The 14,584-nt window shown below is 41.4% G+C and overlaps 1 protein-coding gene across 7 annotated transcripts in view; it reads right to left on the bottom strand.

Annotated features, from left to right (window-relative positions):
* Positions 1-425: 425 nt before the first annotated feature.
* The window catches only part of Alh (coiled coil domain containing protein Alhambra), a 15,173-nt gene continuing 1,014 nt past the window's right edge, over positions 426-14,584 (bottom strand). For 2 of the 7 annotated variants that reach the window (XM_022797006.2, XM_022797002.2), the window contains exons 2-7: positions 14,049-14,424; positions 9,617-9,696; positions 9,079-9,285; positions 8,652-8,804; positions 6,414-6,873; positions 426-4,563 (exon numbers count right to left, since the gene is read on the bottom strand). In XM_022797006.2, coding sequence (XP_022652741.1) covers positions 2,897-4,563; positions 6,414-6,873; positions 8,652-8,804; positions 9,079-9,285; positions 9,617-9,696; positions 14,049-14,157 — 2,676 coding nt within the window. In that variant the 5' untranslated portion in view covers positions 14,158-14,424 and the 3' untranslated portion in view covers positions 426-2,896. Of the gene's footprint in view, positions 4,564-6,413; positions 6,874-7,711; positions 8,303-8,651; positions 8,805-9,078; positions 9,286-9,616; positions 9,697-14,048; positions 14,538-14,584 lie in introns of those variants that run through there. The other 5 variants (XM_086982250.1, XM_022797004.2, XM_022797001.2 and 2 more) reach the window with 3 other exon arrangements.

Raw genomic sequence — 14,584 nt, 5'->3', positions numbered from 1 at the left:
ATATACAAGCGCCTCAACGTTTGTAATATACCAACGAAAGACGATTTTTACATAATTCAATCGAAGACAAACTGAGCTTTGCTTCTCCATTCTCAACTTGTCTAGATTGACTGCGCGATCTGATGTGAGCGAGAAAGAAATCTTTTCTAATGATGGTAAAATCAAGCTTCATTTCGTTTGTAATACCATCAAATAAACATTTCTGTATCGTTAAGATAAAGTTCGACCAAATGTTCCTTCTGTAATGAAGAGTGTTTTGTAGGTCCAGCAACTGGGTAATAAAGTCAGTTTCAAATGAGGAGATAGTTTTCACCTAACTCACTAGTGCTATAATGTTGACTGCGTTGCTATATAAGAGCATTTTCTTCACATTTAATTGCCTCTACTATACAGAGGGACTAGACATAAAAAAGGATGAAAGAAAAATCGTTTCACGGGTTATCTCGTGTTTGCATATTTTGTTCTTTTTGGTGACAACAGTTTGAGCGGACACCTGTATTTGTTCCGATATTTCTCGATTTCCCGTAGTGTCCAGTATATGATTAATGCGGTACTTAATGTATGCAACAGTTCAACATGCCATCGGGACTGTTTTCGTCCCTTGCCCCCTAATCTACACAGTACGCGGTGGTTTTCCGCAACGAATTTCCATCCAACCAATTTTCTCATCTAATCTCTACAAATCACGAATATTTATACACACGCATACTTAAATAGCAGAACAGTAATTATTTACCGACAATATGGAACACTGCATCGTCACAGCGTGCTCGAAATCACGCGAAACTTACTACAACAGGCCTTATCATGAGCTTTCACTCCACTGGTTATTCTCTCTTTAATTTTTCTACTCTGATGTGTCTCTAAATCGTCTTTTATCGTAATGTGACAACACGTAGTGGTCTCAAAGCAGACGTTGATAGACGGTTAATACAATAAACACTTTCCGCACGGGGCAAAAAAACGTGCTGATTTTATCCTATATATATATATATATATATCAGTCCAAGGGCAGAAAATTATCGGTTACTCAGCTGGCTCGGCATCAACCCTCTTCACTATATACCACACAACTACTTTTTACTAGAGTCGGCTACTTCTATTAATCTAATCTGCTGTACAATCTTTCAGCGGTGACGCACCATTATCCTATTTTTCTCGTTTAACGTTATGTCTTAATGGTTATCCGCTTCCCATTTTATCGGAGTAATTATCTTCCACTACCTAGCGCGTACCATTATCTCTTTGCGTTTCTTTTCTATCTCTTGCATTTTCTTCACTACATCTTGAATTTTTGCTGTGTAGCAGTTATCATCAATATGAAACCGTTTGCATACCGATGCCTTCATCTCGTACTTTTTCATTTTACAGCTAGTTTACACCCTTTTACTTGAGAGTTCCTATTTTCTTCACGGTGAATCTACTGTTTCGTGCTTTTCACCTACAACCATTGTAGCCGCTGGTATCGGACTATAATTTTAACTCATTTCTGCGATTACTATCCATTTTTCTCTCTCAGTCTTTCATTGCGTCAAACTGCATTAGGAAACGATCGTATCATATGTGTCCCTGAAATGTTTGCTATCAACAGCGGTCTTGCTAGCGACAATATCTATTTTCATTGCAGGTTTATTCTCAGGCTAGAAAACACCCTTCTAATGAATAGGTGCCTTTGGTGGACCGTAAGAAATCGGTACCTCCGTCCGAATGAAAAACGTTTTGAGGAGTTTCATTAAGCCTTCGTTCTGGTTCTCGCTTTTATTTTGATATCGCCACATATTACGCCAACTCTCGTGCTTTGCTGAATCGATAGAAATCTGATCTTAGTCATGTTCTGTAAATGCTTGAAATGGACCTCTGCCTAAAACAATGGAATATGTTACCCGCATGCATAAGAGCGGCGCTGGCTTGCCTGAATCGCCAAAATTGCCAAAGGCATTCTGGAAGAATACGATAGTTTTTGCGCTTTGACCACAGGAAGTAACATTTACTGCAGCTATGCGCCGACCTTCTCTATTGAGCGCAACAGTTCCCTGCTTACAATAATCGAACTGATTGTAGAAATCGATGCATAGAGAGCGTACGATATCTTTTTCAAGTGGTTTGTAGCTCCCGTGAAGTTGGTTTTGGTAGCTAGGTGAAAACGATGTCAAGCAGCATTTATATGGCAGCCTACCAATAATGGAATCTTTAACTAATGTTATTCTAACCATATATAGACTTTTTCGAATGCCTGAGTTACTTGACGCAGTATAGAGTTCCGTGATCTATTCTCAATTGAAGGAGGATCTCTTTAAGTTAAGTGATTTTTTAAATTTAAGCATTATAAGAAAGCAGAAAAATTTTATCTGCAATTACACGTGCACGCACTAATAAACGTTCATTCACACACACGAAACACATCGACATCAGTCAGATTCATTATCAATACACGGAAATTCGCCAAGCCACCTACAGCCACACGCGGCTGACACGCCACCCAGGTGACTGTTACCACTTTTCACCCTCTTCACAAGAACTACCACTTTACCAGGTTGGAGCTCAAAGGCTACGCATACCTCTGAGCGCTCGTTAGTTTGATGCATTTCTCTTGCACGTAAGCTCTCTTTGTTTCAGTCTTCGTTTATCTGTCGTTTTAGACACTCTTATATGATACTCTTCGCTATTTAATGTAATTATGATAACTCGTGTTGTTCGAACAAAATCCAGAAATTTCATCCTATCAGTCTATATCGCAGCGTCCATCTTACGCCTGTCCTTCTTGAGAATGGAGCTACTGCTGTTAATGAGAATCTTGCATGTGTCCTTGTTATCCGCAGCGACTACTGCTGGTTTCGTTTTTAGCACTATCGTTATTACCAGCTTTACTATTGTCGTCGTTGGCCCATTCCGGTGATCACCTCTTGCCCTTGTTATTGTTCTGTTGCTGTTGTTGTTGTTGTGAAGCGGCTGCAGCTGCATAGTTATAGCTAGGCAGGGGCAAACGTCCGTTGGCGGCCATTGCCGCTGCGGCGCTCTCACTAATACCTCCCGCATACCCTGCAGCTCCATGGTGCTGCGACAGAGGTGGTGTTGAATGCTGTTGCTGCTGCTGCTGCTGCTGATGTTGCTGGATCGCGGCTGCAGTAGCACCGTGTACAGATACGCTACTGGGATACCCAGTCAACCCAACACTGCTAGCGGTTCCACCTAATGAACGCTCTTTTTCGGCCGCTGACGCACTGCCATTTTCGGCGGTTTGTGAAGGTGTTACCCGACTATCCATAGCCGCGACTGCTCCACCCGCAACAACCGCCAAAGGCACTCCTGATACGACGGGCATGGGTTGGATCGACGCGCTGAGTGCACCATTGACGCCAGGCACTGCGACGCAAGCTACGGACATTCCACCGACTGACACGCTCGGTGAGGCCGATACCCCACCGCTACCACCGACGAGTGACGACGATGCCGTGGTTTGCGTAGCTGACGAGTTATTCAACATAGCTAGCGGCACTCCCAGGCGTGCGTTCACTGCTAGCAGATGATCTTTGCGTGCTGTCAACGCGAGTATCTTATCCTCTAGCTGGTGGTTTTCACTTTTTAGTTGATGTAAACACGAGAGAAGGGCGGCAATATCGAAATGTTGCGCCTGTTTCATCAGGAACGAGCTTCCCTGATCCCATTGCCTCTCCAACAGCTGCTCCAACGTCGTGGGGAAGTTTGTCGGAGGCGGAGCCTGAGGTAGCTGCGGTCGCTGCGGTCGTTGTGGCCCTATTAATGGTGTACTAGGAACTGAGCTCTCTGCTGATCCTGCGGCAGCAACAGAACTATTTCCGCTACCCCCTGATCCAGAACCGGAACAGCTACCCGCTAGCGTCGTGCCAGCCCCACTACCCATAAGCGATGAAGGTTTGCACTCAGCTGCTGCACTACCATTCATCGTAGCTCCGACCCCAGCTGAACTTCGATGGTCGCTTGAGTGTAGCTGCCCGATTGGTGATGTTGCGGTACTTGCCGATTTGCTGCTTTTACTACTGCTGCTAGCATTATTCGTTAGACTGCTACTACTTCCGCTGCCACAAGTATTATTACTATTATTGTTATTGTGGCTATTGCCCCCTGAGCCGACATTTAATGAGGTAGCAATGTTGTTGCTGCTGCTGCTAGTAAGGGCGTTGTGAGGTTTGCTATTGGCGGGGCTGCTTGCCTGGTTGATGTTCGCCTGGTTGTTATTATTATTATTATTATTACTACTACTACTACTACTACTACTCGTAGCATTGTTGATACTGCTACTACTGCTGTGATTGTGGTTCGACTGGTTACTGGCGCCGCTGCCAGTGCTCGGTGTCTTCGGCCGCTTAGAAGGCGGAACCTGTTGATTCGTTCGGTCCTTATCGATTCCACTAGCACTATCCTTGTCGGCTTTATTGCTGTCCTTGTTGGCTTCTTTCGATGTCCGCTTCGAGCCACCTCCACTTTGTGACTTTTTCTGGGCGGTATTCTTCGTCAGTGAGTCGTACATTGACATGAAGTTCGCGGGAGGATTCTTTTCCGACGAACGTTTTGACTTGGCCGTTGCTTGTAAAGTTCAAGTCCAGTTCATCACGCGAAGTATGATGGCGACAATGCGTCCAGCAAACAAATTTTGAGACAGCGAAAGGGAACAAAAATAGACGTAGGTTAGTCAGTGGTAATCACTCTTTACAGATTTAAGGTAAAGGTCAGAAAGCCTAGAGAAGTTACTATACTAATAATAAATGTATAATAGTTAAAATAAAACAGAGAGAACAATGAGAGATGTAATAGGAGGTTGCTAAATATGAGGTATATTACGAATTGTATCTAAGTAAATGCTAAAACATAGATTAATAAACCATCAGGTATCCATCAGGTAATTTATTACGACAGTAACGAAAAATTCAAGGAATAGATTTTTTAAAAAATCATGGAAAAGGACAACTGTACTCTTAATTATAGGCATAAGCTAACCAGCCAATCAATACAAATTCTTTACACCAGATTACAACAAACAAAACAACGACCCAACACAGTAATTGCGATGAACTCTAAATTTACATAATAATGAATGCCGAAATAGTATTATAGGAAGCCCTTTAGAATACGTTAGGAAGTACCGTAAAAGAGAACTATATGCCTTTTCATAACGCTTGTCGGAACTATTTAATTAGAAGAAAGCTTTGGTACTGCCATGTATAGAATAATTTGGACAAGTGTAGCTTCAATGACCGTTGGACAGCTAGATGTATAAACAACGTGAAGTGCCACTGCCTCGGGTTCAAGTAGAAATGTTGGCTCCTTTTATGACAGTTCCAAGAGGGCTTATCGTATCAGCAGATCAGAGCAGTGAAATTCAATGTGGAAGCCTCCACTTGTTCACTTATGTCACAAGAGTAACGCCGTTTTTTGTAAACTCTCTGTCGTGTACTCTATACTTGATGCGATATTACGGTGCGATATAAAGCTAATGATATATTGCATACAGTGCACAGCGTTGCCATTGCCATTATTTCATCGTTACATCCACTAAATAAACTAAGTGCTTTTAATTTTACCTTTATATACGATTATAAGCTACTTGCTTCAAAAAATGTCACGTTATCCATTTGATTTTGATTGTGCACACCTGTACGGTAAAGGCAGAGGATTTGCAAACTTCCTCTATATGTACTAACTACTTCGTGTGTACAGTTTTGCGATCTTGTTTTAGTAGTGGCACGAAACAGAACTAAACCAATGTATTAGCCAATTAAGAACAATCCACTGCCTATAGATTCATTTCCTTGAGTCATGTATAACTTGATTTCTATAAGTCTACACGCGTATTCTATCGCTTCAGCTGCAGCATGTTGTCAGAGGAGCAACTGCAGTTGAACAACTGTTGTGATAGTTGCGGGGAGTAGTTGTCGGTTCGCAGGAATCTGGCCGTTCCGGCTACATAGGTATTTCTGTAGTCGAAGGGGGCTATTAGCAAAACATATGCATCTGTAACACCGCTAAGCTATAATACTGGATGGCTGCGCACGTTACACCGTTTTCAAGTCACTGTTAATAGGAGTAGCTAAAGATGCACAAACGTTTTGATAGAATAGTGAATACAGTAGTACACAGGTGTGTAGGTCTGCGTTTCATGTCGACAACTTCATTGAATTTCGTCAGTTGTCCACTGGAGTGAACTTTCCTTCAGTTAACTTTCCGCTGGTCAAAATACACTTACAAAACTTTCTTTGTTATATTGTTTCTACTAGAATATCTATGTCAAGGTGTAAGGGGGTCATTAAGAACTTGCAGCCTTCAAAAAAGTCGTTCTTGAACATCAGTGGGGGTAATAGTAAGAAGTACAAATATAGTACTCTGTTAAATACAGTTCAATTCAGCCTCGTTAAAATATGTTTGTTTTTTTTCCTTACATTTGAATTCATCTCTGCTTTTACTCTCGAACTTAACCTTCGATAGTTCGCATGAGTCATCATCGAATTCGGGATCATCGTAGACTGTGCTCGCCGACACTGTTGAAGCAGCTGCAGCAGCGGCAGCAACAGAGCCGCTACCTGACGGAACGACGGGATGCTGTTGCTGCTGGCGCTCCTTTGCCGCCCGCTTCGGAGGCGATTTGCCTTCGGCCTTCGTTGACGTCGTCGTATGTAACTGAGACGGAGGTGTTGGGGCACTGTCGTCACCCTCCGAATCAGAGGTGTATATCGGCGGCCGTTTGGCACGGCCTCCACCGGTGCCGCCCCCGGTCGCGCGACGCCCTCGACCTGTTGTAGTCGTCGTTGGTGGTGGGGCATCGCTGTCGTCCTCCGAGAGGATCGATGAAGACGATGGAGGTTTGAAAGCCGGAATCGTTTTTATGTTACTGTCTTTTTTCTGTTTGGCAAAAAACGATTATAAACAGCAAACAATATTTAGCGAAAAATTAGTTTTATATGACAGTGATGATCAAAACTAGCTTAAATAACATCTATTAATTTTATTGGTTAATACATTGAGTAGAAGATAAGCTATTATCTGTAAATATTGTACTGAATATTATCTCAAGCATTCATCCATGACGCCATATAAATATTATTTATGTTATTTGTATAAATACTATACTCCATGATCTCAAGTGCATAAGGCGCGTACACACACACACATATATATATATATATATATTTGACACAATGAAAAATAACTGCTGTTATGTTATACCGACCTTCATACGTAACACCTAGAAAACTGAATTTCGAAATTCCTAGGAGAATCGAATCAATAAATACACTAAGCAAAGTTATAAATAAGCGTCATGAATAGTTGAGAATAGAATCATAGAATAATTAAATAGTGGGGCTTATGTTTTTCCAAAAGAAACTGATTTTACTAGGTGTGGTTATATAGACATTATGATTACTAATTAATATACCCTCTGCTTCTTGCTGCTTGCCCTCATTTATCAATAATTTAATACAATCAAGTTTTTTTTTTATTATCTTTTTCTTGTTCTTACCGAAATTATTTAACATATTTCAGATCTACAATTGCTACTCTTTGAAAATGTATTCGATTTAGTGACAGTGTTAGTATTCTGTTCTATCGCAACCCTCCTTCATAGGCTCGCGTTAACATTCCCGGCGTCTTGTTGTTGTATAGAGAGATGTTTCATGACTTTCTAAAAAAGCTGTATGTTTCAACTGTAAGTTCACCTAACTCGACATCAAGTGCTTACCGCCTTCCAGATGCGATACTTTTTGAGATACAAAGCTGGATCTGCTAGAACGTTTTGAATAGCTCCGCGAGTTCTTCCAATATTTCTCGAAATTGCAGTTATTGTCAAGCCTTTTTCTCGATAAAGCTTAATTACTTTTTGCTCATGGGGAGTTAACATTGTACGCGAATTTTTAACAATCGTTTGTTTTGCAGCCCGTCTCAGCTTGCGCTCTGCTGCTTTATCCATTTCTCACTTTTTTTTTACTAAAGGTACCAGCCGATATTTTGCGCAGCATTAAAAATCATTAACAAACAGACCTGGGTCAGCATGATCAAGCGATAGCTGCCACTTTTATTTTTGTTTTGACTGAATTCACGCCAAAGACAGGAGTAACCAACTAAATGTTACGTGCTCTCGCTGCAATTGTAAATATAGAGCTAACGTCGCATGTTTATCTCGTACATGTGAATGTCTAACTGTCACCTAATGTGTTACTTTGAGGCGTTTACGGCTATTACGAATATTTATATTATTGTCAAATGAATTTGATAGTGGACAAACAATGATGAGACACCATTTACTTTACGGCCAACTTTGGGGACAATTAAGCGGAACGGTTCAAATTAGTCGCTGACCATATTCTTCGTTCTGAACACATCACAATAAATTATGCTTCGATTTATTCTCACCATACCAATATCACACCTAAAATAGTTTTTAACGGCGACATATGTATTATTGGGTGTGTACCTTGAAGGATATTAATAATAATAATGTGATGAATCGGATCTGACTTTATACGTTCGTGTAATTTAATCTTCAACGTTACTTTTCCTTCTGTTGCCTCCGGCTTTCAGCAGTAATTCATTTTATTATAATTAGTGCGTAATTCGTACGCACATGCAGTATAGACACAATCCCTTAAAAGTAGATAGTAGTGGGAGTACTGAAAACTTACCAACTTCTGATAATGATGTTGACAGTAACCGCAGTATTTCACATTGTCCATATAATTTCCTGCTTCTTCGCACAGAAGGCCTGCAGCCTGTGCGCATGTTACGTGGAAGTACTGTTTACACCCTGACTTATTGCACTGCATACACGCTCCCAGCTGTAAAGGCAACATCATCAATCAGAATGTAGCAAACGTCACCAATAAAGAAAAACAACGTAAGAGACGCGAATTCATGTAAGAACCCAGTCTATTTAGCGAACAATAAATATTATCCAAATCGAATCAATTCCTATGCAACTGTGTGTGCATCACAGCAAATAAGATCGCTTCAAGTTATTACACTTCAAATAAACCTCGCGGAACCAAATAATAACAAAATGTCCAAGCTCGTAATGTCAGTTTTTTACATAACGGCGCTTAGATAACTTACGTTTGCATGGCCTGAATCGGTGCATAGTGAGCAGGTCTTATGGTATCGATCTTGAGGGACCATTTCCAGCATAATGGGTTCCATCGTGGTGACATTGCCGAAACGGACCTCGGGGATGTAGAGGGCACAAACCACATGTGCCCAACCGCCTCCCGAAGAATCCGTTCGTTTGAGGGCGCCTTCCCGGGAGGGACACAGCTCGCAGCGCTACAACGCCACAAACAGCAAGCTAATTAGAATATGAACCCAAAACGGCTAGTTACTGGTAAAAGATAGGCGATATATCTATTCTGCTTGACACCGCTATACCTTCAAAATGAGATTAATTCACTTCGTACCGAAACACAAAGTACGGTAGAAGACGATTGGAAGTCACCAGACATTAGAAGAACATAGATTTGTTTCGACTTTTGCAATGGTAGAAGAGTTAGCTGACATAAAACTGATTGATACGATAGTGCGTATTTTCGTGGTAGTTGAAGAATATCGGTTGGCCGAATCTAGTTAAGCCACAATTGTCTTACGGGATAATACTTACAACACGAGCTGTCCGCTCCTGTGACTCGCATTTTCGGCAAAACCACGGGCCCGTTGGCACTTGCACGATACCGTAACACGCTGAAATAAACGACAAGCGGATCGTCAGTATGGGTATTTGATACAGACCTTGGCTTGTGATTTACCTTTACGTTCTACCGGGTCGAGCGTAGTTACGTCGATGATAAGACCATGGGAATGGTTTTACATAGATGAATAGTTGGACAAACAAACCCTTTTCTTATCGCACGTTTTGTCTTCGGTTGCACTTTCAATATATATGAGGTACCAGTGGAAGACTGATAATATGATTTGGGCCTATTTAAGCCTTTATTTGAACACCTACTCAGATTACTCTTCGCGTGATTATGTAGCACAATAGAACTTTAGTGGAAACCACAGACAACTATTCACCGTTGTTTACAAGCATATTTCACTGCAGTTATTTTTTAATATCTACAATTTACTCTTTTTTTTTTAAACCAAAATATAGTGGATATCTCACAGACATACGTATTTGCAGAAGACTAACTCATTGTGAACCTAGTAAACTTGTACCGCCATTCGAGGTATCGAACCTCCATTGAAGCGATTCAAATGTATATGCTTCAAGGTTTTTGTGTTCGTTTTGTCTTTTGGTTAATATGGTTAATTTTAGCGATTTAGTGACTCCGCACAAGACAAAGAAGAAAAAAGGAAACTATATTTCCGCCCGCGCTAAACCAACTACAGCAGAAGATTTCCGTGTTTATTTAAACAAACGTGAATTATCGACAATGTGTTTAAACAAAACATTTCACTAGCTTTACTGGCCAAAAGTATATTTACTATTTTGTATTTCTCATCAGTCAGGCATTTAGTTAATTGGACCTATAATTTAGCCTACTTTCGTCACGACGGCAAAAATTCTCTGCGCAAAACTATATCAGAAGACTGCTAGATATAAGATTTCCAATAATCATGGTTGAAATCGTCCTGGGTACAATCTGCAACGTACAACTGAAACTGCGAAGTGCAGCTACTGAAATTATTTAAACAAGGTCGAAATCGGGTACAATTGAACCGGCCAGTTAATAGTTTCAACATACACGTCTTAACTTATACCTTACCATATTATCATATTAGCTTATAATTACGCAATATCTTCTGGTATTCGAGTCCTCTATTTCTTTTTGATACGCCACCCCCACATGTCTCCAGTTCGTTTTAACTTTGTGCAGACACGCATTAGTGTTACCACGCGGCTTTCACCATCACTACTACGGCAACCATAGGCAACTAGTCCCTAACGTTTACCTGCATTTTCCCCATTCTACTCATTCTCTTAATTTTTGTCTGATCAGGCTGGCAGACGGCCGACACTCAGGCACACCTATACGATAGGTTCCTGATTTTCGGTGATGCAACTGCAATCCTCGTCACAGCAGTAATCGTAACAACAAGACCAGCAGAAGCAATGACGATAACGGTGGCAACATTGTCGCACCACCTCACGTGCCGACCGTCAAGCTAATACTTAACAGCTGCTGTCTTCGTTAGCTGGCGCGTAAGCCAAGAAACGGTCGGTCACGCAGCCCTCAGTCGTTGGTGTTAATGGCTGCCAATCGCACGCTAGTTCGCGCGCAATCATCGACACGACCAGCTACAATAACAACCGTCGTTAGGCGATAAAGACTAGACGAGCCGACGCAAAATTAACTACGAATTACAATGGCTTTCTCCTGCTAGTGGCAGTACTGCCGCTGCTGCCAGTCGCATGTGTTCTGTACATCTCAGAAGGCGCAGAAAATAACAGGACACAACAAAGGATGGCGGCATCTGGTATGCGGCGAAAAACAGCAGATCATACTGGCACTTGAACGAGGCGATAGTTGCAATTGCAATGCAAGCCAAGCAGTCCACATAATGGCTAATGCAAGAAGTGGCATTCTATACAACAATGACCACGACCGTCACCACTACTTTAGTACAGGGCTATTCACTGGTGGATGGCGGGTACGTAGCGTGGAGATGATAACCCTGGTAGTTCTACATCTGATTACTATGAATAGTTGTAGACTAAAGTAGACACAGAGTTAGATTCTATAATAGATTCCATAATTCTAAGAAAAAATACAACGCGTGAAAAGCGCACACAGACGTCAACAACCTGGCACAATTTCTCAATTTCTGTTGTAACAGTATCACCAATGCAGCTGCTTAGCTCGTCAATACAGTATCAACTATCATCGATAGTAATAACGAACAGCTGGTAGTAGAGTAACACTTGAAACATCCACTTTAGCTCTACAAAAGGTAACAGCCGACGAAAAACCCCAAAAAAAAAGAAAAATGAACCACAAGCAGCAACAGCAAGCGACAACTAAAGTGACACTGCTCGTAACGATACGTTAATTGTGCTAGAGCTGGTACTGTCGAACTATTAGGATCAAGTCTAGTAAAACTACCAGAATTTCAAGAACGGCAAAAAGGCGCCAAAACATCAGCTGCCTACCACCGCTCCGGCCGTTGGAACTGTATCGCCGCTACTATTAAAAATTATATGGGAACTAATCAATTTAGTTATAGTTACGAAAAGAAAAGAACAATGGAGTGCGAGCGGCAGTTCACAGTGGAGTAACAACAGCAGCAACATTAGACAGGTGATGTTGACGGTGGTAGTGGGCGCAATGTGCCTGTTCTGTGGGTGGTGCAATACCTTCGAACTCTTTATACTGCTGCTATGATTGCTGCCGGTCAGTATCAGTACCATGATCCCGCCACGATTTATATCAATTGTGGCTCCAATAGTCCTTCATATCAAAAATCGCTGCAGTAGTACTGAGGGTCAGAGAAGAGAGCTTGAAACAAGCAGTGCGTTTCACGAGTCTATAAGAACAGTACTGCCATGTGCAAATAATCGAGTGAAATAACGATGCAGCGGTTACATTGCGCTAATATATTATTGTAATAGGCTACAGTATAATTGGAAAACGCAAAATGCATGGATCATGATACACTGACATAGAACGCTGCTACACAAAGTAGCGAGACTGTTTGCTGTTGCCTTGGTTACGGATAAAATAGCAACAAGTGATAAGAAAAGAGCATCAGAGTATCTGCGGCTTAGGTTCGAATCCGTTGACAGTTAAAAATGCTTGATGGCAAGCCGCTTATAGACTAGCCAGTTGTACTATTTAAACACCAGGGGGAATAAATACGAAGTTGAACAATTTAAATACCAGGGGGAGTAAATACGAGGTGGAACAATTTAAACACCAGGGGGAGTAAATACGAGCTCGATCCTTTGTTCAGGCAAAATAAAATGTGTTTGTCATAAGTAATAAACAAGTAATTATTATTTAGAAGTGCTAAAAATGGATAGATAACGAAAAAGATTCTGCGCAGCCTAAGAAACGCAGTGTATTTCACACCATACCTTCGAAAATGCAGCTATTCGCAACGTGTGGTACGTTGTAACCAGCTGCATTAGTAACCATGGAGCAAATAAAGACAACGTTTGAAAACTGAGACAATCAAGATTCAACAGCCTGTTGGGAACAATAGAAATACAGCGTATTATCATTCTGTCGCGTGGTTTTGGTTCTGTTTCATTTGCGAGACCAAATTTATGAAGTAGCATAATAGCGTACTTATCAAACATGGCATATACTGAACTTCGGAGAAATGAAGCGCGGATGGATTTTTTTGTAAATATATTAATATCTTCCATAAAAAAAATGAATCAAGGTGTGAGTACATATGTATTCACACTTTTGTTTATTTTTCATATTCATATGTGAGTGAGACCATACACATATAGTTACCCAGTCGCACGGCAGTGTAAGGTTTTCCCGCCATTACAAATCAGAATGGAACACCTGTCTGCGTTCATCCAATATATAGGTTGAGTAATTTTGTCTACAACTTTTTCGTGTAAGAAGTTGCTTAGTAATGCTTACGATACTACGTGTTAAGCAAGTCAATGATTAAACTAACTTTTTTTTTTAGGAGTCTGTGTACAAAAAACTTACATACCGCCCCCGGGTGTTCTTTTACAGCAGCGAAATAAATTATGTATATATTTTCTTTGCCACTTTCGCCGAAAATGCTTAAGACATTGCACACGCCTTGCTTGTTAAGCTATGTTACTCTCCGTCTAATTTCCTTCTTAGATAATATGACTAATAGTTATAATAACAATGAATAAAAACTTATTTGTTTTCCATGCTCCTGCTGATTCTATAACCATCAAAGCTAATTATCTATGTATATGATTAGTTCTGAAAAGAATCCTGGGTACTATCACCACTGGTTCCGATTTGTTCTCCCCTGTAACATATTAGTTTTTTACGTTTATTCGCTCCTTAGTCCGTCCCTATATATCCACTGATATATGTATATGTGTATCTACATCTGAGTTAGTTCCTGAGAGCGGGTTGCTAACTTCGTACCTTGGTGTACAGCTACGTTGCATCCAGCACCATCACAATAGACGAGCGGGTTTTCGGCCCATCCCCGCTCGTCGGAGCACACACAACAGCCGCCCAACATCTCTTTCATCTTGCCCCAGAAGACACCTCAGCAACGGCGCTAACCAGCATCAGCAATGGACGATGGCATATACGAACGGCCTGGACAGGAACAGGCATACTCCTGTCAGAAATTGACGGCTGTTGTTTCTGTTGTCGTTGCTTCAGCTGCTGATAATGACGACGACGAAAGTGGTGGCGTTGGCAATGGCAAATTGTGCCCCCCGGAACGAGCAGCGTCTCCACCATTACCACCCCCGAAGCCCAGCGGGCAGCACGAACTTGTTGTTGCGCACCACTTCGCCACCAAACACAGCGCGGCCCAGCAGAAATAAGAACAAAATGCGAACAAAATTCACCGTCAACAGTCAGCTTACTCACTTTTGGAAAACACCGCACTTCCGAATCTGTCTGTCACAATCGGAACAACACAACAGAATTAACTTATCCGTGAATAT

The sequence above is a fragment of the Varroa destructor genome, unplaced genomic scaffold (genome assembly GCF_002443255.2).
Source record: "Varroa destructor unplaced genomic scaffold, Vdes_3.0 BEIS01000003.1, whole genome shotgun sequence".
In the NCBI taxonomy this organism is placed as follows: domain Eukaryota; kingdom Metazoa; phylum Arthropoda; class Arachnida; order Mesostigmata; family Varroidae; genus Varroa; species Varroa destructor.
The sequence above is the reverse complement of the archived record's forward strand: the minus strand, read 5'-3'. Positions and strand labels throughout refer to the sequence as shown.